General features: G+C 34.9%; 1 protein-coding gene across 14 annotated transcripts in view; it reads right to left on the reverse strand.

Moving 5' to 3' along the window:
- Window positions 1–24,088, reverse strand: part of PPFIA2 (PTPRF interacting protein alpha 2) — a 293,070-nt gene that overhangs the window by 81,582 nt on the left and 187,400 nt on the right. For 12 of the 14 annotated variants that reach the window (XM_059471825.1, XM_059471822.1, XM_059471811.1 and 9 more), the window contains 2 exons: window positions 21,645–21,809; window positions 11,936–12,010 (listed from right to left, as the gene is read on the reverse strand). In XM_059471825.1, coding sequence (XP_059327808.1) covers window positions 11,936–12,010; window positions 21,645–21,809 — 240 coding nt within the window. The remainder of the gene's footprint in view (window positions 1–11,935; window positions 12,011–21,644; window positions 21,810–24,088) is intronic. The other 2 variants (XM_059471821.1, XM_059471814.1) reach the window with 1 other exon arrangement.

The raw sequence follows: 24,088 nt of genomic DNA on the forward strand, positions 1-24,088 counted from the left end.
ATTCTGGACCAAATTGTTCCTGTGTAAATACCTGTCTGGTGCTATTACACCTACTCCAGAGCAGGCACCATTTATTTCTGTGGCAGCACTTGGAAAACAGAACAGGAGCAATTTAAAGCAATGGTGCAGGTGCTATTGTGAGGAAGAGTACCTGTCTGATTTTTCACAGATTACCAAGTGCATTTAAGTATGTTTTCTGTAGAAACCCTTATCGAAGTAAACAAAATTGTACTACTTTTAATTTGTCACAAAATTTGTACGAAATACAACACAGAGAAAGAAATGTTTTTTACAGAGACTAGCACAATAGGAAAACAGTAACAAATATCAATTACATGGTTGAATTATATTGTGTATTTCACACCTGCTGACTAATTTCTCTTGCTTTTCTTTTTCTTCTTACCAAACTCAAGAAAATACTAGCAAAACCCTTATTCTTTCATTATTACTCTAACAAAGACTAGTATTCAAAATCTCCAGAGTTCATTGGTAGGGTCTAATTTCCAGCTTGTCAGAGCTAAGGATGGATTTGGGAGAGAGGTTATAATGTTTATTCTTTTCAAAAATATACAAGTTATTGAAACATGTATATGTAATATGCATGTATATATTTAATATTTATATAAATATGTACACGGATATTTGTACCTCTAAGACTTTATGTAGTTGCCCTTAGTACATATAGTATTTAATTTAAAATAAAATTAATTTAAAATAACATTAACATTAATTTGAAATAAAATAAAACCCCTGTTTAATGTATATAATTCAGTCTGAAAAACACTGCTCAGTTTAAAAAAGAGTGTGTTTAGCTATTTGCACTGCAATCTGTTCTCCTCTTTTGGTTACACCAATATATGTCCCTATGAGTAGAACCAGTCTTCCCCAAATTAAATTTTTGTATTCTTTGTCTGCATGTTGTCACCTAGAGATTTGAGATTGTTTAGGTTTATTTTGACTGGACATGTCTGTTATGAAAACTACTATTCTGCATGTATATCCAGTTTTATCACATTTTCCTATACAGTGTATCTGTATTAAAATCACAATCTCTGCTACTGATTGTAGAAAACATGAAAATATACAACAGATAAATAGGATATGAGAAATATCGAGAAAGGAAATGAACCTTATCCTAGAACTACAATTTAACAATATCAAAGCCATGATCTGCCTGTACAAACTGAAGAAATCCCAACTTAAGTTTCATTCCCATTCTGTTGAAATTGAATCTCAGTAGAGTAACAGTCTGTATTTCAAGTGTTAAAACCAAATGTACCCATTTAATTTTAGTCAACATCTCAATACATTTCAATAACATTCCTACTGTTAGTAATTTTTTCCCCAGGTTCTTCCAGAGAAGTTCAAGGATATGGGCTCCTCTGATACAAATTTCATCTATTTTGTAATTACAAAGGAAATTCCTAGTATCTGGAATTTCTAAAACAATGTTTTTATCCTAGAATTATTGCAGAATGTAATCTGACAGGCTTTTCTAATGCAGAGGAATGATACATATGTTTTCCTGTTTTTTACTTCTTTTTGTACGTAACCACATATTCTACATGTTTAAAGGGGTGCAAATTTTTAATCGTAAATCACACTCTCCAGGTGCCAAGCTGAGCAATCAGGTTCATTTTCTATGGATTGAACCAAGTCAAATCCTCTACAGCTCCTCTTATAATAATTTCACCTCTACACTGACGGTCCGCATTAGTATTAATGAAGATTATTTATTATTTACTAATGTTGACATTTCCTAATCAAACCAAATTTTTTACATTTTTGAATTCCAAGTAAAATTATTTCTATATTTATTTCTTTTACAGGCATATGTTGGCTCCTTGTTTGAAAGTCTTTCTAGTTAATCAAGTTATGGCTCTGCAGAGTACCCTTAGAGCTGCAGGCACACTGTAGGGTTGAGACGATCCAATAGGAAAACACAAATGATAAATTTTCTGGTTCATATGTTAATGGGAATATTGATTAATAAATATAACCTAGTGAAGCCTAAAGTTGATTTTATTTATTGAGTCATGTCATCAATTTGAATATTTTATACAAATTCAGCATGTGAGGCCTATCCATACATTAAAAATTATTACGGAGAATAATAAGCATAAAAGATACTATGATCTTGTTATAATATTTAAAACCTGGTTTGAGAGTTAGTAGATGATCTTAACAAATCATCTAATATTTAACAAATTTACAGAAAATTGAATAATCATTCCAAAGAAGCACACTGAGCAAGTGTTAAAAACACTACATTATTCCAGCAGATTAAAAACAAAGGAAAATGGGTATGTGTTTTGAATTTTCATCAAGATGGATCTGCAAAAAGATAATAACAGTAAAGAATCATTTTGTCTTGCAGTCCTATATTGCAAGTCTAATTCTTGCAATGAAACTATCTTCGTCTGCTTGAACGTCTCGTTTGACAAATGTCATATGACAAATGTCAAATGACCCCAAAGCTGACACAGACAGAAAGATAACCAGCTATGTTCTGAAACTTGAATTCATACCTCCAGTGCAGGATAAAATAGCATTCATTTAAAAGTTTATGATTCCCAAAATAACAGATCAAAGAGAAATGACATATTCTTTCTGATGTCTCCTGAAAGGCACTCTGTGAATACTGTGAGCAAATTAAACATTAGACATTAAAATTTTCATGGATATACTTTGAACCTGTAATAGTGACCCCTACAAAGCATGCCAGCTGAGCACCCCTTTACCCAAGCACTATGTTCTTTGCTTTAGGAATTTGATAGGTTGAAAATAAGGCATTTGCTAACTGGACCTTATGAAATCAGCTCTGGTGAGAGTTGCATTCCATTGATTTGTTAAGCTCCCTAAACAGATTGCCAAACAGATGACATTAAATCCAGACTGAAATTATCCTGGTGTCTAATCTCACGTTGACTATGAACAATCCTAAACTAACTATATACAAGTAACCTTCCAATTTCTTTAATCTCCTGGAGTTTTCAGGTGTGTTGGCAAATGATTGTGAAATATGCTCAACCACACATGTGGCTTGTGTGATCCCTGTGTTCTCTCAGCTTGTATTTCTTTGGCTGCCATGCTATTCCCTCTTTCTACCTTTGTTCTGCTTTGAGTGAGGAATGTGTGATAAATTAGAAATCCACAAAATCTGTACTGCAAACTCAGAGCTTTTCTATTTTGTAGTTCCCTAAAACAAAGCAGAGGAGATCTATTTATCAATCTCTGAGGCATCTTCTTCAGCTTCACAGATCTTTGTCATATATTGATATATTTGTTTGCTGTTGTGCAAAAATGTCAAGTGTGCTCTGTGATCCCTCTTTACTGATTAATATGAAACACTGCACTGACCCCTAAAATAACTCAAATAACTCAACCTCATGAGATCCAGAAAACTGTCCATACCTGCAGATTTATTGCAGAGTGGTTGTGTTATTTGATGATGAATACTGTGTCCTGTGGTTATTTAGCTGCAGGACCTCATGGAGAGCACAGTCACCTCCTTCCTGCCTGCAGCCCCAGCCTCTCCTCCTTTAGGAAACCAGGCATGGATCTGGGCTGAGGGGACAGGTACCCAGCATTTAACTCCCAAGCATGGGGTACAGCACAGGGAGTGGGACAGGATTCAATGCACCAGGATTTGTGCAGGGCCTCAGAACAATGATTGTGTGACAGAACGTGCGCCTGAACAGATGCCACCACAGCCATAACCTGTCAAAAATCAAGTTATGCAATTTAGCCAAGTCCATCTATCAATACTTATGAACCTATTAACTCCTGTATTGCACCCTACTTCTTCTGCTGTAGAAACAACTAACCAGCTTATCCCAGCCAAACTAAACTCTATGCTTTGAGGAGCAAGAATATTCAGAGCATCAGATGAGCCTGAATCCTCTGAGATGCTTTACTGAGCTCCTATGGTAGTAAAAAGAGTAATTGTTGCTTGCCACACCTATGGCACAGGTCACTGTGTACCTGAGCTTTACAGTAATGCTGTCCAGTCAACAGCTGGATGAGCCATGGACACCATGGGACAAATTTATGCTGTTAAGTGCTATGGAACAGGAACAACGTTTCAGTATTTTTTTTCCCCACAAAATGGCATCCTGTTCCTTTACTGGAGCTCTGTTGGGAGTATTGTAATGCAGTAATAATCACAGTAAAAACATGCAATACAAGCACTTCAGTATGGAAGACTGAATATATTGCTACTAAATAAACAACTGTATATTTATATTTCTGCAGCAATCTAACTTGCAATTAAGATTCGGCCATAGTTTTTAATGCATAGAAAAATACAATCTCCTCAGAGGCAAAAGTTTGAAGACTTAAGCTACAAGTATTAAAAAAATGAGAATATAAAATTTAAACAGAAGAATACTATGAGTATTTGTAATAGAATTTGTAGTTAGATTTCTTATTTTTTTATTCCAGTAGTAGTACCTAATTTGTTTTCACAATGAGCAATCTATAAAACAAATGCTTTTAAAACATAGACAGACAAAAGAATATACTGGAATAGGTTTATGCTCATTTTGATAAAGATGCTAATTTTATGGAAAATTTGTGCTTCAAGGTCTAAAGGAAATGGGGAATTTTTAATCTCCAGTCATCATTTATTCAGTAAAACAAGGCATTAAATCACCCAAGTTTCTAATCATGGGGGATCAAGGTTTCATTAAATCAAATATTTCTGTCAGACATAAAAATGAAGTAGATTTGAAGAGATTTGCAAAAAAATATTTCAAACATTGATCTCACTGATCTTTTAATGTATATTTAAACAATTGCTGCACAGCTGCACAGCAGGTTTTGGGAGAAGAGTAAAGAATGAAGAAGTAGCAATTCACAGCCTGACATTGCTTTTTTACCTTTTGCCATGCTCCCTTAAGCATTATTTTACTAAACTTAAATTTCTCTTTTCCTTTAATGCAAATAACAGCTTACAATAGTTAAAGAGCAAAGTCTGTACGCTCTTGTTGCTACACAGGGATGTGTCATAGCAAAACACTGAGAGGCTGCAAACAGTCTCAGGGTATTTTTAAATAAGCAGAACAAAACTCTACCCTTCAATGGTAAATCTGTGACACTGGGATTTACTGTAGTCACAAATCTTTTATATAAAAAATCCCACAAAGAATTTTACAAGTAAATAAAATGAAGAAGAACTAGTTAGCCACGAGACAAAGTTCTGAGAAAAAAAATCAAAATTGCAGTGGAGATCTTTAGTAGCCAGAATTTTTCATTTCAGTGCAAGGCTCTGAATCCTTCCTTAGCAGCAGTAAAACTGAAGCAGCTGAATACATTTATACTTGGGATCTTAGAATATTTAGAAAATAGAACCAGAAAAAACAAGTGTCTTTATGACACAAGATTCTAAAGAATATAAAAATATACAGAAAGAAATATATACGAGCTAGCAAACATTCATTATCAAATATTTTGTTAAAACTATTAATCACACTGTCTTTGTGAAGAAATAAAAACCTTCAGTCTTCAGCTACATATTTCCTTAAGTGCTCCATGAACATGTGAGCACAGACCACATATCCCTTCTTACTAACTGGTATCTTCTAAAGAACACACAGGAGACATTCAACTTAGACAAAATGACAGTGCAAAGTGAGAACATGACACTGGTATTTTAGGATTTGTTTACAGGTGGCCACATGCTAAATGGAGAGGAAAGAGAACACAGCATTTCAGGATGGCTTTTGAAAACACCCTAAGACATTTGGGCAGCAACACATTTCTGCTCTGCAAAACCATTTCAGTGAAGAAGACCAAATTAGGAGAACGTATTTAATATATAATTTCTGCATTGCACACACTACACTGTGGTAAACTCATAAATAGGCTTAATTCACTAAGATTTTTGTATAAAAATACTAATATGTGCAAAATCATCATCCGCTGTCACGGTAGAAACTGTATGTTCTTTTAGTAGCCAAAATCTGAAGACTTTGTGGTAGAAGTTTATGGAAGTTGTACTAAGAAACCACTCTTGCAAATGCAGTAGTGAGCTTCACCTCAAATATGTCAATAAAAATTATTGTTCTTCAGTTGCTATCTGGAAAATGTATTATATTTTAGACCTATTCTGCTCTATATTTTAGTGAAACACGAAATTGGTGAAAAAAGGTTTAGGCAATGCAAAATCAATCCTGCTGCTCTCAATATTCACAAAGGATTTTGGTGGTTTTTTTTCCTCTGAGAACTCAGATTAGAATTAATTGAGGACATAAAAACGAAATTGTTATGACAACTTAGCTGACTATTTCTTGTGCTTAGGTCTTTTCCACTTTTTAAAAAAATTAGGCAATGAAGGCTGTAGTGCTGCTGTATTAATTTTCAATCTATTCAATTGCCATGCTACACATACTAATTGAAATGTGTAGAGAAATAAATTAATACTGTAAAGCATTTAGAATAAGAAATAATCACCAAAAAAATCATCATTTTGCATCATTGCCACATTTAAAACTTATGGGCAACAATAACTTTTTTCAGAGGTAACATTTAATGAGATGGCTAAGGTTAAAGGCAGATTAAAAAGCAATTATACATAGCATTTAAAATTACATTTCAAATCAAGACTTTTAATTATGTGTAGCTTTGGAGAAAAGATATATTTTGCTACATTTACACAGACATTTAAAGTTCAGAGCACAAAGAATATCTCTTCAGAGTCAGACCTCTGCAAATCTATAGCTTATAAAGAAATAAAAAAATAACATGTCGAAGAGAGTTCAGAAAGCAGTTGCAGTTGCACCATTCTGATAAAGTATGGTGCTATGAAAGAAGGTACTAGAGAGAAAGGTTGTTTCAGGTTCTTTGTGAGGAAATGCATGCCTCAAGTCACTAGAAACAGATATAAGTCATCAGCCTGGCCTTCAGGAAAAAAAAAAGTTCCTGATTTCCACCCAATTTTATCCAAAGTTTTGACAGCAATAATTTCTAAATTGTGGATTGATTAAATTTTATATAAATCATATGTTCAAGAAATGCATATCTATTTTTCCTGGGAAACTATTCCTTTTACAACACTTTTACTCCAAAAATCACTTTGAAATGTAATTACACAGAAAGCCTAAGGCTGCCAAGAAACCCCTGTAAAAACTGCCTTAACCTAACTGGAAATAAAAAATCTAGAAATATGATTTCATAGAAATATGTTTTCATATGCAACCAAGGGTAAAAGGACAAGCCACATTTAGCTAAGACTTCACTTTGAAATGCATATACATATTAACTAGTACAGAATATCTCATTAGCAGTAGCAATACCATAGTCATGTCTGCAGCATCCCTCATGGTCAGAACCAAAACTGTTCTCAGCTGTAACAGTTTTACTGCATTTTTTACTGTGTTCTTGATTTGCCCTGAAGAGCAGAAGTTTGGCAATTAGCATGGTATTTGGAAGTTCTTTCATGAATAAGTGGATATTTTCTGCTGTCTCTGGTATGGAACATAAAGAATCAGAAATTTCAAACCATCCTCTCTTTTCAGTCATGTAAATAATTTATGAATGCTTTCATAAATGCTGAAAAATTAGCACTGGGGTACCCTAATGAATAAACTGACCCATTGTCAGGAAGAAACCCATTCCCTAAACAGGAGAATGTATCCAGTTACATGAAGCATTGAACTACGATCCAAAACACCTACAAGATCTCTGAGAGCTCCAGAGTTAAATTTAGCCTCAAACTCAAGGAACTTTTTGTAGCAGCAATTGTAACAATAAGGCTTTAAAATGAAGCCTTAGTGTTTTAAAATATAATCTATGTGTCAGTTGACAGAGGCAGTATAATGTTATTTGGCATTTGGAAATATCATTGGCAATTGGAACAAATGCTGAGGAAAAACATATGGTAGTACAGTGATATATATACAGTAAAATCAGTAGTTCCTGCAATTTTATATTTTACAGCCCCAACGTTTTCTGGCTTCCTAAAGTTCCATTTATTCCTTTGAGGTAATGAATGTAAGTAAAGCTTTCTTTCTCATGCCATGGTTTCTACTAATGAGGAGAGATGGAAAAGCCAGCATACTAACTGGAAACAAAACAGGGGTTTGAAATGCCACCTATCATAAGATTCTTATTAGCACATAAAGATGTTGCAAGGGATGGATGATTGTTTAAAATTAACAGGAGAAAATTTATGGGCAAAGGAATCACAGACATTAAAAAAAATCCCAGTATTGTATTAATTATGTATAATGCTTGATTTTTACAAAAAAAGCCTTGGAAAAAAGCTTTAAAGGTTGTTTTGGGTTTTTTTAACTATTTGTTGAAGGCTCAGGGTAACAGGGAGATCTGTTAATGGAAATGGCAACAGTTGTCATTTAACACTGCACATTGCTGCAGAAATGGATTTAGAAGTGTCACTATGGGTCATCGTCTATAATCTAAGAAGTCTTGAGCTGGGGAAGCTGCTAGCACTTGGGTTCCTGGGAATATATGGCACTAATGGCTAACCTTGGTGTGTTGTTTGCATGTGTGTAGTTTAGCATACTTTTAAAAAAGATTCACATTTGTAATGATAATAGGAGTATCTCTAAAGCTGAAGAACAATAGTAGGTATCTTGTCAGTATTTTCAACATTGAAGTTAATTCTCAATAAGATCATGAATGACAAAATTGTGAAGATAAATTCACTTCTCTTGCCAATGAGACTCATTCTTCTCAAATTAGTGTGTAAAAAGGAAGCTGGTTAGCAGATCATTGTTCAATTTTTCAAATATTCATACACTCACTGAAAAACTTCACATTTGTCTTGAAAAATATTCACAGAAGAACACTATTATACCACTGAACTTTGTTATTGGATGTCCCACTTGTATCTTGTCTAATATCTAACTGCAAATTATAACCCTCAGCAATATATCTATTTGGAGAGATCATAGGTTATATGGAAGAAGATGAGAACCAGCATAATTTTAAAAGCACCTAAGGGGTAAGAAAATGTAGCTATGCTTAACAGTAATTTTATTTAAAAACAGAAGGGAAATTTATCCAAAAAAATGTTAACAGTATCTTCTATTCAACTTCTCTACAACAGATAATGATCAGGACGTGTCCAGTTGTGAACTAGGAATGGCTTTGAGTGTAAGCAGAAATGGAAAAAAAAAAGCAGGATGAACATGGAATTTTATTACTGCAGTTTATCTTGCCCCTGTCTGCACAAAAACTTACTAACAGCAATTCAGTTTGCTGCTACGTACAATGGCCCCCTCCACAATCACTAACCAGCTGCAGCAAAGTAAAATATATAGTCAAATAACCTCTTCCCCTAGGAAAACATATATTCAAAGAATTTTTAATCCACTCCTTAATAAAATATAAGCTTTAATAAAATATAAGCTCATAAGATGAAAACGCTTCTCTCTTCCCCTTGTGTAACTACATGTAAACATTAGCTACACAAGCTGAGTTCCCCTACAGATCCAATGCCCACCCCAGCTTCTCTGGGGTTTAGAGTTCAAGGTGTGTTACAATTGCCTATCCAATATTAAGTGCTTTGCAAGACTGTTAGCAACTAGAGCTGAAATCAGCTTTGCCAGTTACAGACGACTTCACTCCCTTTGTTATGTACGCAATATGCCACAAAGGCTGTTAAAAGAGAGCTTAGTTACCACCCAATGACGGAGAACTGCAGTTGTTCTCTCCCAGTTTTGGGGCTATGTTAATTTAAGAACATTTTCAATAAGTACTCAGGACTGTCTGCAGTTTCTCACCGTTACTGCATCAGAGCCACAACCACAAGCTTTCAAGAAGAGGAAATATATTAACATATACATTTCTGCTACTTTTTATCTGCTACTTGTCATACACCTAAACATAATTTGTTAAGTCAGGGAACCAATTTACTGTCATCATTTTATGTTTAGATATAGTCCTGAATATAGTATACACTCAGAATAAGTATGAGAAAATGGGCATGAAAGAAAATACTAATTCTGCTGGGAAAACAGACACCAAGACAGGACTACAGAAATAACTGAAAACCATATATTCAATTCCCCTAGAAACTTAGCCCACTTATTTTCATATATAATACAATAAATTTTTAAAGTGTTTTATTGCCTGTGTATTCACTGTGGAATTTAGCATAAAACTAGACTTAAATACTGCAGTGCTCCAATTAATTTTGTCTAACTCAAATAACTAATTGTGAGAAAATTATCTGAACTCTTGTTTAAATACATAACTGTTTGAAAATAATCCACTTGTTCTCTTCCACATCTCTTCCCATCTCACTCCTTTTTCATTATTTTTTAATTGAATGTCAGCTTTAACAGTCCCTCATAGGAAACTGGAATAATAATAACAATTATATAACAATCTGAATAACAATATTCAGATTGTGTTAGTGGCCATGTTATGCTTGACTGATTCAGTGTCCTTCTAAATGCCTTCAGTGGCATGAAGACACATTGTTCAACATTTCTAAGGATTTGGGGCAGGAAAAGCCATAGAAGTCCTATTTCAATGTAATTTCATTGTGCATGCTTTTATTCCTTACTGTTAAAAAGTTTCATTAAATTTTAAAAATTCCAAATAGCCAGGCAATTCTCTAAAGACCAGGTACTATGCCCAGTGAAGTGAACTTGGATTTAATTGGATGATGAGCAGGAGGGATTGGAGGAGTGAGATGCATCTCAGTTGGCTTGACTGACCAAAGGGACTGCTTGATATTTAATAAATGCTAGTGAAAGTAACAGAATACACAACATAGTAACTATATTATTTGAACACAACTTTTCTGGATCCTTCTGAAACAAGAATCTTAATTTTTAACAGATAAAGTGCAGTTACTTTAGAGAGAAAAGGGATTAATCAAAATATCATATTAATAGGTTTATAGTTTATCATACTTTATAAAAAAGAAGTACTAATATCTTAATTGAAGATCCTGCTTTTAAGAAGTAACTTTAAGAAACTACCTTATCCAGTTTAAATTAGTTAAAAAATCCTTTAGGAGTCTCTATCACACATTATTCTGAATTGTGAGTATTCCACTTTTCAAGAACTGTTAGGTAGCATTTGAGTTTGCCTGTGGCTTCTTTCAGTTTCTGTCTTAATCCTGAATAAAATGACACCATAAAATGGCCATAACCTAAAATAGTTTTAATTTCACTTGCTTATCTTGCTCATTTTTAACAGTGTTAAAAGGACATGTCAGGTGGGTTCAGAACATGAGGGGAATGGTAAAGTCACCAGAAGACTCAATTTTTTATATTATCTGGCCTCAAAATCATCTCTCTAGGGTGAAAACTTTCTCTATGTGTGTAGTACACAGCTGTTCAATACAAACAGGTTTTGCTGTTCACCCTTTCAAACAAAAGAGAACAGTCTTCAGCAGGAAAAAAATCTCTCTTGTCCAAGTTCACAATAGTTACATGGCACCAGAGTACACCATGATACACTGCAGTTAAAAGGGAAGAGACAAACCTACATTTCACAGTCATCCATAATCCTCCCTTAATACTTCAATGTTAACATTTCTATAATGAGTATATATACATCTGTGTGTGTTTTACTAGATTTTATAGTGAAATGGAAATTCAGGTTATTGAATTCTTTATAGTATCTGACATTTTTGTTGGTTCGCTCCTTTTTCAAGTCCAATAAGAAATTTGGGAATCTTCTTACTAGCGCTTGGATTTTGGCTTGCTCACAAGGGAAGAGGAGGAGGAAATAAATCAGTAAACATAAGGTTGTATTAATCTTACAACCACCTTAAACAAGCCTCACTGAGAAGATTACTCACAATGTAATTTTTCTTTAGCTTTGTTTCATTTTGGTTCTGTTTGTTTGTATTATTGTGGGCTTTTTCTAACAGTTTTGAAGAAAGTGACAGGGAACACATGGGACAGAGTATTAGAAATTTAATCTCAAAAGGGGAGAAAGTGTTTTATGTTACCTCCTGGTTAGCAGCAGCTAGTTCTTCTTCCAGTGCAGAGACTCTTTCTAAAGAAACCCTCAGTCGTTCCCTTACCTAGAAGAAAAATCAAAATATGTGCAGTAACGTAATTTCTATTAGTCTTTAAAGATTATATAATCTGCCATATGCTCTACTGTATGCCCTGCCACTCCATTTGCAGGCATGTGTGTTGCACCCTTTCATGAGACATACTGTGTAGTAAACATTTAAACCTAACTACAGGAAAACTTAACCCATTAAAATAGGTGTCAAACTTTAAATGCCACACTGCTGTTCCACAGTCTGCCTGTAATTTTATGGAATACACAGCAAATTAAAATATTTTAAGACCACATTAGGCATAAAAATAAAACTTTCACAAACATCTTTTACAAAGGATAAAGAAAAAAACCATTTTCAGATGTTTTAAGGTCACTCCATGGAAGATAAGTAATCTGTTTATAGTAACTGAATGTAATAAATTCATTGAAAAATAACTTGTAGCATTGCCTTCAGGCCCATATACTAGAGATATTTTATATCATCATGCATTTGTTTCAGTTTTGCAAAAAGTCATAAACAATGTATACTCTCATAAGCAGGAAATTCCTCTATGTTTGTACCAGCTTCATGAATAACCTATTCTGTTCCAAGGATGATTATGATCTCAATTATTATTATTACCAGTATTTTAATTATTGCTCATTATTGATTATTAATAGATAATATTAAATTAACAGTAAATGTGTCTGAAGACACAATCACAGCTGGTTTGAGGTCAGCTGGTGTAGCTCACGTAACCTAAGCCAGCAATGTAGCTGCAGTCTCCCACTACAACCAAAGGCAAATCAGACCTGAATGACTCCAGTGCTGTGTGTGACTCTCTCTCCCAACTGTTAAGGGACCCAGTGACAATCCTAATCTACAGAACTTCGTTAGGCACCTCACAATAAACGAGTTTGTAACCTGGCTAATCAGTCAACACCCAAGGTGTACTTTACACGTTCCAGCTACCCCGCAGCAATGCTGCTCCAGCTGCTGATGCACAGATGTTTAAGGCCATCAGCAATTTTTGCTGGGCAAGGTAGCATACTCTATTAGACCAAGAGATGTAGCTGGAAAATAAAGCAAAACAAAATCTGTCTTTCATTTACAAAGAAACATGACACATTTTCATCCGTGACAAATACAGATCCCTAAAAGAGTTCTATATGTCCTAACACTTGCATATTTTTTCCAGTGATAGCTCTTAGTCTAATAAATATTACCTTTCCTTGCACACTTCATTTTCATTTACTACAGATAGAAGTAAGATTTTGCAAACAGATCCCTATATTTCAAGAATGGATTAGACTTAATAGATGAAAATTAGTTAGCAAAACTAACACAGCACGTTCACTTGACTTTAAAACTAAATCTAAAGTTGAAATACATATTCAGGAAATGAACACTTAAAAATAAAACTATTCACCTTTCTAAAAAATGCAAATGTAGTTTTCATGCAGTACTTTGAGGCTTTTGCTCCTCTTTACATAGCTTATTGAAACAACTAGTGAGAGGTGTAGACCTGTCTTCAAGAGGCCTGATTTCAACTTCTCCACAATGGGAGACGGTATATAGCAACATCTTAACAAAAACCCCAGACAAGTTAAAAAAAAAAAAAAACATGGAAAAATTACAATCATATTTCTGGCTTCAATCCCTTTGGCTGTAAGTGCTGTATTGGGACAAAATGATTGAGAGAAAATTCACAAGCAGGCAGTTGTTAAAAGTCAAAAGGAAATACAATAAGTTGGCAACTTTAATTGAATTTTCTTCTGAAACCTCTATGTATTCAAGCCCAAGTGTTTTATAATGGAGAATGTAGTTAAAAAATTACATTATAATATGTCTAACACTGACATTCACTTTGAATGGTGCTAGAATTTGCAAACCAGCTAGGCCAGATTAATGAGGATGTCACAGCTCTACAAGGAGCTGGAATCAGAATTATCTTTAAACTTTACATCCTGTGGCACTGTGGAAATGAATCCCAGTGGTTTTATACAGCCATTTTACAGCTTGTAACAACACTGCCTCTAAACAACAGACAACTCTGGTGACACAATTTCTACATGGCACTTCAGCAAAACTAGGTAGATAATTAGTGTTTCTATTCTGGCTGTCGAGCTATTATATTCATTTCATTCTTGGCCTATTGTCAACAACATTGAACATTACCAGTGTAAGACAGAGCAACAGCTGGAAGTTGTTTCCTTTGTCCTGTCTCACCTTATCTTACCTCGCCTTCCTCCCAGGTACACAGTTAATACACTGCTTTTTTGTTATAATGACCTAACCAAAATTGCAGTCTGATGGCTCCTACTTGTTCTCAGAATCTAACAGTTGCTAAAGGAACTGAAAACAACTCTGCCTTGGCACAGAAAGCCTTTTTCCCTTTCATCTGACCAGTGAACAACAAATTCAGATTCACATTTGCCATAGTGACATTGGAAAGGCAACTAATTCTTCATTTTCAAACATAAATAACAGCTGTTAAAATTGAGGGAAATCTTTGATTCTATTAGTAAAAAAACAGAGTTACATCAGCACTCTGATCTGAAAGGGAAATCTGCTCTGGTTTATAACCCAAAAGCTGTAACATTATTTCTCATTTTACATTTCTTTCTCAGTCATACAAAAATGTATTGCAAAGCATTTTTAATTGGATTCCATATTCAAATTTATGTTTACAGAAAAAAAAAAATCCCAAACAGAACCATCCTCATTTCTGAGAGACACAGGAAAGGTTGCTGTTCTGGGTCACCATCTTGTTAAAGAAAGAGGAACTGGAACAAATGCAAACTATTTTTATCTGACCATTTTTGTTTGGGTTTTTTTTTTTCATATGCTGAATGCCAATTAGTGATTGGCATACTGTTTTCTATTTTCTGGAAGTGACAGTAAGTGAGTAACTATAGTTAATAAGAATTATCTTACTGAGATCATGTGTATCACTTCAGAAGTTACTCTGCTTAAATTTCACATGATTCTTCAACATATTTCTATTTTCTTGGGCACATGATAGAGCTTTATAAAAAGGTTTCACAAAGTAAGGCTAATCAGATGTCAAGTGATCTAACACAAATGCTATCATAAACATTTTTAAAGGACAAATACCTGGAGGATAGAAGGCTCTAGGGAGAACTTACAGCACCTTCCAGTTTCTAAAGGGGCTTACAAGAGAGCTGGAGAAGGACTTTTTACAAAGGTAGGTAATGACAGGACAAGGTGGAAGGGATTTAAACTGAAAGAGGACAGATTTAAATTTTATATTAGGAAGACACTTTTTACTATGAAGGTGATGAGACACTGGAACAGGCTGCCCAGAGAACCTGTGGATGCCCCATCCCTGGAAGCGTTCAAGGCCACTTTGGATGGGGCTTAGGGCAACGTGGTCCAGTGAACAATATCCCTAACAAGGCAGAGGGTGCAAACTGGGTGATTTTTAATTATTTCTTTTTAACCAAAACTATCTTGTGATTTTATGATTGTAATGTCACAGACACAGCAGAAAAGAGTTGCTCTCTCCATGCTAGAGGGTGTATCCAACATATGCCCAGATGACTGGGTATTCTTCTGGCTTTTAAATGCAACCATATTATCTTTAAATGTAGCATAGTCAATGTCATGTTAGCACTGCTGTCAGTGCAAAATATCACCCATCTTTCTCTGTCTCCTAGCAACTGCTTCCCACTTTTTTGCTTGCTGTCAAATTCTTTCTTCATTCTCTTCAGATCTGCAGCCCATACAGAGCTTTTTAAAAAACATTTGCACACTGGCATTGAATCACTTTTCCCCCATGAACAGCCTATTGAATAAAAGTTCTTCAAGTTACCTGCTAATGAATAAAAAGATAGTGACCATGCTGACACAAATAGGCTAATTTAGTTTGCAAGAATATTAAACATACTTTTCTGCCATTAATCTCAAGAGAACCAGTGGGCTTTTGCTTCTTAGCTAAGACAGTATCATCTGGTAGCTGCTTTCCACTGTGAAAATCAACTGGACACTTTTGTTACAACCCCAACCAAAAACTGGGTTTGGAGAAGTTGCTTCTTTCTTCTTTCTAAATGCATATTTTAAAATTTGAACCCAAAGTTTAAAGTAAAATAGGAAAAATGTCTGCAGGACAACAAACATGTTCAGATAGATATTAGAAGCCAAATAGAACTACAGAAAGGCACAAGTAACACAATATTTTTTCTACCTTTTTTTCTTCCTGAATTGCATATAAGGACTATGTATTTCCTGACCTACTCAATGTCTATTCTAACCATGAAGTTAACATGAGCTTCTATTTTTCATTCAGCTCTAATGATTTCTAGGAAATACTGTCTTCACTTGCTCTTTTATTAACAATTCCATGCATATTTGTATATAATATCACAAAATATTTTGTAGTGCTGTCTTACATTAGTTCCACAACTATTCATTGCATGGAAAAAACCCTCAACAAAGGTATGAGCTACTTAGCAGCAGTGAGAGAAGTGTTTGAGATCTGTAGCATTAAGGACAGGGTGAATAACTGAAGGGAGTTATGCATGACTATGAATACTGCTGCAAATTTCACCTGACTTATACAATAACAAAGGTTATAAGAAATGTTGAGTCAAAACTTCATATTGGTCCTAGCCCAAATCACTCCTAAGTTCCAATGTGTAAAACTTCACATTTTTTTAACAATTCTCATTGTCTTTGAGATATAACTTAACCTTACACTTAGGTAAAACAGTCACTGAATTTAACTTCTCACATGATGAATATTTAGAATTGCTAGCAGAACTGCCCCTGTGTTTTGGTTTTTTATTTATAAAAAGATTAGAATAATTATATATACAAATATTTTTGAAAATATATAGAGTTTCTGTCAAAATAAATTTCTAAATAATAATAACAACAATAATACTAGTAATAATAAAGAATTCAGTTAGTGTGCTATCAATTTTATTTGCTGTGACACAATGAGATTTTTCTGAGGGACACATATAATGATAAAAATTTCTAAAGTAAATTAAATCTGTCATTATCCCCATGCTCTAAAGTAAAAATTCTCACAAAATACATTAAAAGTGCAAAACCAGTCTGTGCAGACTCTTTTTTTGGCACTACTAAGATCTCTACTAGAAGATGATGGGGTAAGATTAAAAGCCCTACTCTTACCATTCCCTACTCACTAGAAGGTACCTGCTGGGTTCAGCCAAACAGGACTGGCTCTCTCTCGTGGGAAGATCGTGGCAAGCTTTCATTCTCCAGCCTTGTGGCATGTGGATAACGAGAGGGATCCTGAGGGAGCTGTCAGACTCTGAAAATACTGCAGTGACAGCCACGTTTTCTCAGAATAATGCATTCACAGCTGTGATCTCTCTGTGGCGATCTGTCTTTTGGACAAATGGTAAAGGCAGAGCCCAGACTTCATGTAATAGATAGAAAGTCAATAGACTTTGAAATAGGTTAAGATATCACTCCTGATACTTTTTATACTTAAGCATACCTGCCTAGAAAATGATATATTTTATTTTTAACTTTCCAATCTCTTAGTAGGGTTTCATTGCATCTTCTTATAGTAATGAGGAGGGTTTTGTAGTTCTTGTACTGTTCATGTAGCAATCCTTTCATGATCAGTCAAGTTTTGTGGCAGAGCTTGTTACAACACATCAAGATGTTTTAGTGTAGGAAGTGAAAACATGAAAGAAAATTTGCATTTAGGAAGAATTTTAAGATTTTCTTCATACTTTTGTAAGTTTAAAGGGCAAAACTTCTCATGAAAATATTTTGTTATGCTTTTCCAAGAATGTAGCAACTACATTAGTAGTTTTAGTGTCAACAGTTTCTTTTTGTGAAGAAAAAATTAAAGAAAAATTTGCATTATTCATTTGCAAAGGATCATGATATATTCCCTGTGCCCTTTTGACAGTTTTTACTACTCTTTATCCATTAACCTACTTTGGCTTTGTGAGCATTTTCTGATGGGGCACTGTTTTACTTTGCTGTTACATCAGTGTATCATAAATCATGGTTTTTTTCCTCAGTTTTACTGTGAGAGTCTGTCTGCAGGTCTCCTCTGAGCACAGCAGCAGAGTCTGTGCAAGTGAAGCATTACCCAAATACAGGAAGACAAAACATACATAAGTCTAAGGCAGTAGATTAACTTCGTGCACAAATGCCAAGGTTACTTGATTACTTTGCCATGCCTTTCTCAGCTTTGCAAGTATCACAAGTCAGGGAGATTCCTGATGAGTAGAAAACTCACAAATGTTTTGTCCTTCTTCATGAAATACAGGAGCTATCCTGGAATGACCCAGGAAATGTAGGGAAGGTTATAGAGCAAATCTTCCAGGAAGCATTTTCAGGCACACAAAGGACAAGATGGCGATTGGGGAGAGCCAGTACGGCCTTGCCAAGGCGAAATGATATCTGGCCAACCTTGCTGCCTTGTGTGATGAGAGGACTGGCTCCATGGATGAGGGGAGAACAGACAATGTTTTTTGTCTTTACTGAGGTTTTCTGCAAGATCTTCAATTTATCCCTAGAGAAACTGGTGAGATGTGAATTGGTGAAATAGATTCCATGGTGCATCAGAAACAGACTGGACTGTGAGGTTCAGAGATTTGGGATCAGTGACACAAAGCCTGTGTGGTGTCCTATTGCCACAAAATGCATAACCCATGAGGGAATGAGACAGGCTTCAGGAAAAGAAAGCAGTTTTGCAGAAAAGACCTAGTGGTGAAAAAAGCCAGCACACAGTTTGGCCAGTAGGTTGGACAAAATGATCATTTCCCTCCAGACTTTTGAGGCTGTATTTGGTTTTGGGCTTTCTGGTAGAAAACATTGGCAGATTTCAATGAAGGCCCACCAAGCTGGCCATGAGCTGGAGCACACAGCATACAAGGCAGGCTGAGAGAGCTGGGTCTGCTCAAAGTGAAGGTTTGTGGGAGATCTAATTGCTGTCTACAACCAGCTAACAAGAAGATGTGGAGGAAATAAATCCAGATTCTTCTTGCAGATGCAGGAAGGGAAGACCTTGCAGGACAAGAGGGAACCAGTGCAACAGTCAACAACAGAAACTCCAGATAGGTATTATGGGAAAAAATTACAGTGAGGGTGGTGAAACACCAGAATAGGTTTTCTGCCTACAAATATTGACAAGTTATTGGACAGGACCCTAAACAACCTGAAACAGTTGGCCCTGCTTTGAACAGGAGGTTGGGCCAGATGTCTCTGAGGAGCTTCAACCCACATTGTTCTACTGATCCCCGAAAAGCTTCAATGCGTTTTTATAGGTGGATTGATATCTTATTTCTGAAGAGTCTCAAACAAATCTAACTTACATAATTATTCTGTCACCATGCTGAATGTATGACTCACATGCCATAAAAAAATTTTAGCACATTTGGGTGCATGCAGTAATTTTTAATTTCATTATTTTTAAATAAAAATCACCATAATACTGACAATTTGTGAAAGCATTATATTATCAAGTATCTGGGTGATATAGGCAATGTCTTTGATCCAATCCTTCCAGAGACACTGTAACAAAACCAGGCATTTTTATGTAGGATTTGTCCTTGAAAATAATGTGTGCTGGTTTTATAACAAATTATTTAAAAGTAATTTATTAACGTTTACTGGACTTATCTCAGATTGTTTTATAATAACATATAAATAGTATAGTTTATTCTTTTATAGTAAAAATATGATTTATTGCATCAAAATAAAAAAGGTTCCACACAAGGTAAACAGTATGTCGGAAAAAATAATTTTGACCAACCAATTTTAAAACTTGTTTTATAATGGAACAAATCTTCTGTTAATATGATTGCAGATGGTTAACTTTTCTATCCTGAAAATTGTGATTACCACTGGGACAGGAATCAATTAGATACATAAGATACCTACATTTGTCATTCCAAAATTTTTTAACATGCTGAATACTGATTTTAATCTGTAACATTTAAATAATGTAAGAATAGAATTTGCAACAATCTTGGTCAAATTTTTCAATAATGCAAGTCAAAACATTACATGTAGCTTGAATCTAATTCTGTACGATAGTTTTCAAAAGAGGATATAAAATAAACTGCATACTACCAAAATACTAAAACATTAACGAAAGAAAATGTGCAAAAGGTACACAACTGTTGAATAACCAGAATCAATTTCAAGTTTAGTTCTTACAGTTTCTCCTACTTATCCACAACAATGTCAAAAAGTATAAAAGCTGGAGAGTTCCATACCCTAGTTTTATCAATATTTAGAGTGCTGGATAAAAGATCAAAGCTCAGAGCATAAACCCCATCAATCCTCAAAAGATCTTTTTAATAATACATGATTTTTAAAGTCTTAATGACATCCAAAAGATTATTACAGTGGCTAGAAGTCATTATATTTCCTTTTCTAGATTTTCTTTATAGATGCTTTCATGATATCTGAGTAGAACATATAACCCAAAAGATATATCTAAAGTTTTTGTTTGGTCTAAGTTCCTTAGATTTATTCAACTTTGAAAACCTGATAGTTAACCTAGTATGACTCATAACCCACACTGTCTCATCCTTTCATTACCAATGACATATATATATATTATTATATATTTTTATATATCTACAGCTGCCTCATTCATTAAATAAAGTCAACTTTCTTAGTATATTTCTGAAAGTTGAAGTTAAATTTGTTACTGTGAGACCATTAAACTGGTCCTGTACAATACAACTCATCTGTGCAAGTCAATGGTTTCAGATGCTGCTCTGCACAATGTCATCCCTGCTTACCCAACCGTCTCAAACAGAGAAGCAACTCAGCAGCAGCAATGAGCAAATCAGCCAAAAGAGACCCCATAAGGAATGAGGTTCTTTGCTCATGAGCCCTGTTTCTCACGTGCTCCCTGCACGTGGAGTTTTGAGGCACCTACCGATTCAGATATATCACCTTCCGAGCATACTGTTTCTAGACTTGAATTGGATTTCTGAATTTATGTACACAATACTCAAGGTGATAATCCACAGTTGTACAAAGTTTCATTCATTTTGAATATAGTCTTTCCAGCGCAGGAAAGATCCTCTTCATTAGCATGACTTGATGCAGTTATCATTGGTTTTTACCTTGATTCTGCAGGCCCTTCATCACCTCTGATAATGAAGAATGTACTACTTACTTTAGGTTACCCTACTTGAAAAGGGATCACTCTCCTTACATAGCAAAGGCTAAAAAGATCTTTGAAATTTAGGAGGTTTTCCTCCTAAAAGTATCTAAGAGCCAAGTTCCCTAATGTAGCTAGGAACATCTGATTCTATGTCTCTATGTGTTTTTAAAATTTGAGATATACATACATTTTCATGGCCATAACTTAAAAGCACATTTTACACCAAATAAATCCCACAGGGTCATCTTTATTTAGTGTAAATAAAAGAAGCATGTCTGGTGGGGTGAGATTTGCTTATTTTGAAAAGTAACTTCTATTGTCTACAAAAGATAGCTGAAGTGACCTCGAGTGCATTACAGCCATTGGCCATGACTTCTTACCATCCATATTTCTCTGGACACCTGTAAACACTCTAAGTACAGGATTTATTCCAAGGAGCAACAAACTATACTGTTGCTCTGCTGCATCATAAAGCACAATTAGGCAAGTTAAAGAGTGTATTCAGTAAGTTTTTTTACCATACTGTACCTTTTCATCCAAAGCCTTGTGGTGCTCAAACAGAGATTTCAGCGCTTTGAGGACCTCAACTTCACTGGAAACTCCTGAGGGAGACTGTGCTTGCCGTTTCACCACTGTCATCCTCAGGGATCTTTCGTGTCTTGAGACAAGGCACTCCAAATGCTCCAGTAACAGCTGTGGGATTGAAGTAAAAAGTTATTAATTTCTGGGCCCCTAAATGCCACAGAAACTCTAACTACAAAGTGCATGATACCAAACAGCAGTCTTCCTGGCAACTTCATTGTAGGAGAGATTGCTGGAACTATTAGCAATATTTCATGTTTCTAGAGTAGATGGAATAGGTAGAAAAATAGAATACCCACTCATGATTTCACTTAAAACTCTGCTATGAAAAGCAAGAACAACAAATCATTAAGCATAGGGTCACTATTTTACTAAATTAATTAGATATTTACATATCATTTGTGATAGTAATTGATGATTATTGACAGCCAAAAATGCAAAGACAGTCTAAAGAATCATGCAAAAATATTAAATAAATTTACAATTCATTCAGCCTAACTGTAATATATTTTCAATTTATCTTGAAAGGAGCTTAACAAAATATGTAGTAGTGAACAGTATATTCTACTAGATTTTTAAACAATTCATTAGAATTGTCACAGCTAATGTTGCTTGTCACTAGCACATCCTTTAAAATATTGTCTCTGTTGTATTAAAAAATCAACAATAAAAATCAGAGAAGTCCATAAAAATCTAATAACACATTGTAAACACATTTTATATTTAGTTTCCACTGTTATTCTGAGGTTAAAGGAAAAATTAAAATATGTTGATATTGTATAGAAAATTCCTTATTTGTCTATTTTCATAGCGCTACCATTGCCGTTTTTAGTACCTCAACACTAAAGAGACTTGGTTAGCTGTAAGGTTAAATCAGGGTAGCTAAATTCATGAATCAGAATGCATGTTAAATGTATTGTAATTACAATAAACAATTATATCCAACTCATTGAACTGGAAATCTGAAAGTTACATGGACAATTGTTTAATATTTCTCCTTTGATGTGGGTCTTAATATAGCTACTATTAGTAAATACATTTATTTATCTGTAATCCATACTTATTCTCAGTTACATAATGTTTTTATTCTTACATGAATTTCTAGACATAGTAGTATGCTGATATAAGTCAGATTAAGAATGATTATGGTTTGGTGTCATCTTTGTTTAAAACATGGTTCTCGTGTCAGGATTTGCACCTGGTTATTATGCTACAATATATTCTTCACAAAAAGTAGTGAAGGAGTATGTGAACAACGTTAATACAATGAGAGTTATAATGACTCCCTGCAATTCGAGAAAGGAGGGTAATTTCTGAATCCAACTCATGCCCTGTATTTATCAAATGCAAATGAACAAGAAATTCAGACACTTTCTCATCCCTGAGAGGTTAACAGCAGATATAGGTGGATTTTTAATTATTTGAGGAAGTCCAAAGTAGCACACAAATTTGAGGAGACCTCTTAATGATGAAGTAATCAAGAATTCAGTGTGGGGCTGTGGGAAGTTTGCAAATTAAATGAGATCAGAAAATTTTCCAAATATTTACAGAATATTTCTGCTCATAGTAGTACTTAAACAATTAACTGCTATCTATAGATAGAACTGAATTGCTGAATTTTGGTCTAAATTCTTGTATCGTCGTGGCTTTTCTAGGCCATCTTGTTTATCTTGGGGGAAAGCTGGAGGAAAGTAAGTCAATAGCTGATTTCTAATTCTTCAGCCTACTCTCTACCCCTGTCTTTTGAAAGAGTCTGTGAAGGAGCAATATTTCCTTCTCTGTGCAGCCTAACTCTGACCCACTCCATAGCCCTGGGGCAGCCAGAATCTGACTCTAATCCACTCTGTGCACTTAGATTTCCCCACAGTCATTCCCACCTCCTGGCTGATTCGGTTAGAGCCTGGCTCGTCCTGATCAGTTCTCTTTATGCAGAAAGCTTTCCCTGCATCATAGCTACATCTGGATGACTCTAAATTCAGCCAAAAGGCTACAGATTTCTGAAGAAATTGGGAAGAAAGGGAAGACATTGATCCACAGTTGACTTTTTAGTAAGACCATTCCTTCCATAGGTCTGTAGTTGTCTAATGTTCAAACTGACACCCACTAAACCAGTCCAGAGGAACAAAACCTTAAAATCTAAAAAACCTCTTTTCTGGCCTAACTGAGCAAATTTATCATATATGGTGTCCTACTACCTTAAAAGACTTATCTTGCAGACAAATGCTGTGATGATCAGCGATGTCTGAGAGCCTGTATGCAAGACTTAGTTGAAAAGGGAAATGGAAAAATCTGGTTTAGGAGAGAAGAAAAGTGATGGTGACATGGAAATCTAGACATGGAAAAATATTAATGACAGGAGGAATTACACATAATCTGTAGCAGAGAGACAA

Source organism: Ammospiza nelsoni, chromosome 5, assembly GCF_027579445.1.
Source record: "Ammospiza nelsoni isolate bAmmNel1 chromosome 5, bAmmNel1.pri, whole genome shotgun sequence".
Taxonomy (NCBI): Eukaryota; Metazoa; Chordata; class Aves; order Passeriformes; family Passerellidae; genus Ammospiza; species Ammospiza nelsoni.